Genomic DNA, 4,078 nt, shown 5'->3' on the forward strand with positions numbered 1-4,078 from the left:
TTTATTAATGTATCATCACGAGGTTGTCGGGTTTGGTTTTGTTGTTTTTGTTTTTTTTTTCCCCTCTGCTATTTCATTTGCAGACCGAAAAGAAATGAATGTCAGAGAGGATTTGTTTAATCATTTAACAGCTGACACAAGCCACGTCCCTAACGAAACATTGGTGAAAGAGTAGAAGATTTCTGGGATACGGCAGCCCCGGTACCGAGAAGCTGCTTCAGCGGGTCAGGGGCAGCGTTCACTGAAGGATGTGGTAGCCCGGGAGCCGGGGCTCGCCGGGACGAGGCCGATGGCTTGCATGGAGCTTCTCTACTTGGCTGAGGAGAGCAGGCAGGCGCCACTGGGCACCGCTACCAGCTGGAGCCTGCCCTCCCCTCCCTACGAGCCGCAGCGGCGTGAGGGGGACCCCAGATCAGCCCTGCGCTGTGAAAGGCACTGCAAGCCCTTGCAGAGGGGCCCTGTGACTGAGCCCCCCCTGGCACCCCAGCTCTCCCCCCAGGGCACTTCGCCCCAGGAGCACCCTGCACCCTTCGGCAGCTCCCAGCCCTGCCACCTGCCCGAGCACCTGCCTGGGGAAGAGGACGGAGGGAAGAAGAAAGCCTGCTGCTGTGCCCAGGAACTCGAGACGTCATTCATCTACGTGGATGAAAATGTAAACCTGGAGCATGCAAGAAGTCCCCCCAGTCCCACAGGCAGCCGCTGCCGGGATGCCCCTCTGCAGCAGCGCTCCTGCAGGGAGCTGCCACCCGAGTGGGTGCACGATTCTCCTTCCCTGGTCTCCGAGGAGGATGACGCTGCCTCGGAGGTGGCGTCCGGGAAATCCGTGGACTACGGGTTCATTAGTGCCATTTTGTTCCTGGTTAGTGGCATTTTGCTGGTGATAATTTCCTACGTGGTACCCAGAGATGTGACTGTGGATCCCAATACTGTGGCGGCCCGGGGGATGGGGAGGCTGGGGGACGAGAGCGCTAGGATCGGGGCTCACTTGGACCGCTGTGTTATCGCCGGGCTGTGTCTCTTAACCCTGGGGGGAGTGGTGCTCTCCAGCCTACTGATGATGTCCATGTGGAAAGGGGAACTGTACCGGAGGAGCAGGTTTGCATCGTCCAAGGAGTCTGCGAAGCTCTATGGGTCTTTCAATTTCAGAATGAAGTCTGGTGCAAATGATAATATGCTCGAGCTGTCATTAGTTGAGGAAGATGTGCTTGCCATAGATAATTAGTGTGGTCATGATTTTTAAAGGCAGCATTTCTACAGGAAAATATGTTTCATTAAAGAAAACAGATGCAGCTAAAGATAGCTGGTGATGCAGTTTATTTGTCTGATGAGAATGGTTTTTTCTTAAGCTCTATAATCGAATGTTTGCAGTACATGAGCACTTGTAAAGGGAAAACATGCCAGAGAAAATACAACTGATATAAAATAATGAAAACCACTGAATAAAAAGAGATTTGTGATAAGTAGGTTCCTCAGATACTTGTTTGTCCTAACATAAAACATTCTATTGGTGTCTTGCCTATATAATTTTCTTATTACTCCCATATAGAACAGGAACAACATTGACACCTTGGAAGCTGTTAATTATTGCAACCTGCAGGATTATTAACAGTCTACTTGGTAGACTGTTAAGAAGCAGGACCAATAATCAAATAGCAGGGCTAATATTTAATTGAGAGGTGCTTTTTTTGTCCTTTAATTTTAAGCTGATCCCTTCTCTTCTATTGAGTGAGCTAAGGGAAAAAAGAACACCACTTGGTCATGACTTGCCACAAACCTCCCATATTTTCAAACAATTGTACAATTAGTGATGCTTATTTAAAATATAAAATAAGAGGCAAAGGGCAGGGAACCATATGGCTCATAGTATAGGTGGGAGACAAAAGGCTCTTTCAGCTTGAGGTCAATGGCTCCATTTCAGTTCAAATTAGCAATGATTGACAGTCATTAACTTCTGATGGCTATAGTGACCCATATAAAAGAAGTTTAGTTCCTGGTGGACAGATGTCTTTGTATGAAAACTGCCATAACTTGAATTAACTGACCTCTTGTTTGGAGTCTCTGAAGACCCAAAGAGTGAAAAAGCGTGGGGATGCTGAGACTGAACACTTCTCCTTCAGTACGGGTGCCAGAAGAAATTCAAGCTCAGCTGCAGGGCTTTGCTTATACTGGGACTGTCTGCATCTTACTAGTCCTTTTGAAATTTCAGTTTTATGTCACTAGGCTGTCAGCTGTCTCATAACCAGCAAAGAAAGGTCAGGAAGGAGTTTTCTGGGGCTTGTTCAATAAAAAACAATTTATTTGTGAAAAATAAATTGTCAGGAAATAGAAAGGTTAAATATCAGGTGGTTTACTGACATGGGGCTCACTTAACGTAGGGGGTGATCAAGGGTACATGTTGCTATTTACTTTATTATCAGCCAGTTTCTGTGGAACAGAAAAACGTGTGTTCTTGCAGTGCTGAGAAAACCAACAAAGATTGTTGTATGCACCGCTATCAGTTGTTACTGAACAGTGGTTTATATATATATATATGTCCTGTTAACATATATATGTATGTTAATATATATATATGTGTCCCTGCAAAAGCCAAACATGGGTGAAGAGCTCTTGTCTGTACAGTTCCTGACTGCAGAGTCTTTGTAGAAACACGTGGTTCACTGTCACAGCCCTGTCAGTCATGAGTTAAGTCTTGAATATGAGGAATATCAAATGTTTTTTAAATTACACTTTTTTCCCTGCTGTGATATACCTGAGAAGAGTTCCCTTGGGAAGGGGGGAGGAGATGTCCTTTATGCCCCCTTTACCCAGGAATATGTGGCAGCACAAGGTTCAGAAGAACAAGTGGCAGGTGGAAACGTGGGGTCCTCAAGCGGAGAGACTGAATGCTATTTTGCCACCTGGTTCTTTGTTCCCTCTTCCCTGGTGGTTCATGTCAGGAGACATGCAGCATCTGAGTTTAGCACTCACCTGGTTCAGTCTGTCCTGCTTGCTGGCTGCAGGTGCTGGTGCAGGTGCCTTCGATTGAGAGCTTGAGGAGCTGCGCTGCTCCAGGTTCTTGCCTTTGGTCACTGTAAATAGCATGATGTGGTACCCAGGCTTTAATGTTGACCCTGCAAAAGACATGCTTCTTCAGGTGTTACCTGCTCTAACTGCCGCTTCAGTTCAGTGTTACTTGGTAATTAAATGAGCAGCCTTACTAGCTGGTACTCCTGCCTAGTAGATGATTTTGCCAGTTCATGTCATGATAATGGAATGTGTTCGCGGGCAGGAACTCAACAGTGGCCAGCATCTCCACAGTCATCTTTGGAGAGCTTGCATCCCTCTGGATGTGTCATCAGGGATTTAGGATTGAATTTCTAGGGTAAATAAATGGAATAGCTTCCAGATGGAAGGAGAAGCCTTCAGCCTGTTGTGATCGATGAGTGTGAGGAAGGAAAATAGCCCAAGAAGCAGGACACGGAGGAGGAAGGCTCCTCCTTAGCTGGCCTTTGCCTGCTGGTGGGTATGTGGACACTGCCTGTAGGGATAAACAGCTCCTGGGGATGCTCAGGGCACCCTGAGGTGGGGCGGTGGGGACAGTGCTGCCTCCCATCCTTGCTCCGAGGAAGGGAAGGGGCTGGCCATGGCCTCCATAGGTCCAGGAAGAGCTGTGCCAAGCAAGAGGGCAAATGATGTTGAGCTGGGGCAGCGAAACGGTGTGAGACAGGGGATGGACGTCGCAGGGGATGAAAACCCTTTCATTAGGCCCCTAATGGGAATTGCTGTACTCATTATGCCACAGAAGCTCTGAAACTGAGGCTGGTGGTTTTGAGAGCCATTATTTTTATTTTTTAATGATACACATGCATAAAATTGGAGTACATTCCATTATTGCAGAAAGATGACAGCTAGAGCTGTAAGGATCACAGATTTCTTGTAGGAACCATGGCATGCCTTAATGCTGATTATTAGCACTAGAAAAGGGAACGCTCCCCTGACTGTCAGTAAGTTATTATCAAGTGAGAAGTTTTCTGACACTTTCTAAAATGCCTGTCACAGATCATGAGCCTGCAATACTTAAACGAACCCTCAGATTTTC

The 4,078-nt window shown here is 47.0% G+C and overlaps 1 protein-coding gene across 1 annotated transcript; it reads left to right on the forward strand.

The window, feature by feature from the left end:
- Nucleotides 1-289: 289 nt before the first annotated feature.
- Nucleotides 290-1,460, forward strand: TMEM74 (transmembrane protein 74). The gene has a single exon (XM_010292494.1). The coding sequence runs from the start codon at nucleotides 290-292 to the stop codon at nucleotides 1,220-1,222; it is 933 nt and encodes a 310-aa protein (XP_010290796.1). The 3' UTR covers nucleotides 1,223-1,460.
- The last annotated feature ends 2,618 nt before the right edge of the window (nucleotides 1,461-4,078 follow it).

Source organism: Phaethon lepturus, unplaced genomic scaffold, assembly GCF_000687285.1.
Source record: "Phaethon lepturus isolate BGI_N335 unplaced genomic scaffold, ASM68728v1 scaffold54968, whole genome shotgun sequence".
Taxonomy (NCBI): domain Eukaryota; kingdom Metazoa; phylum Chordata; class Aves; order Phaethontiformes; family Phaethontidae; genus Phaethon; species Phaethon lepturus.

What these genes read in the sequence shown, in the direction of transcription:
- TMEM74 (XM_010292494.1), top strand. Translation starts at nt 290, where the DNA reads ATGGCTTGCATGGAGCTTCTCTACTTGGCTGAGGAGAGCAGGCAGGCG.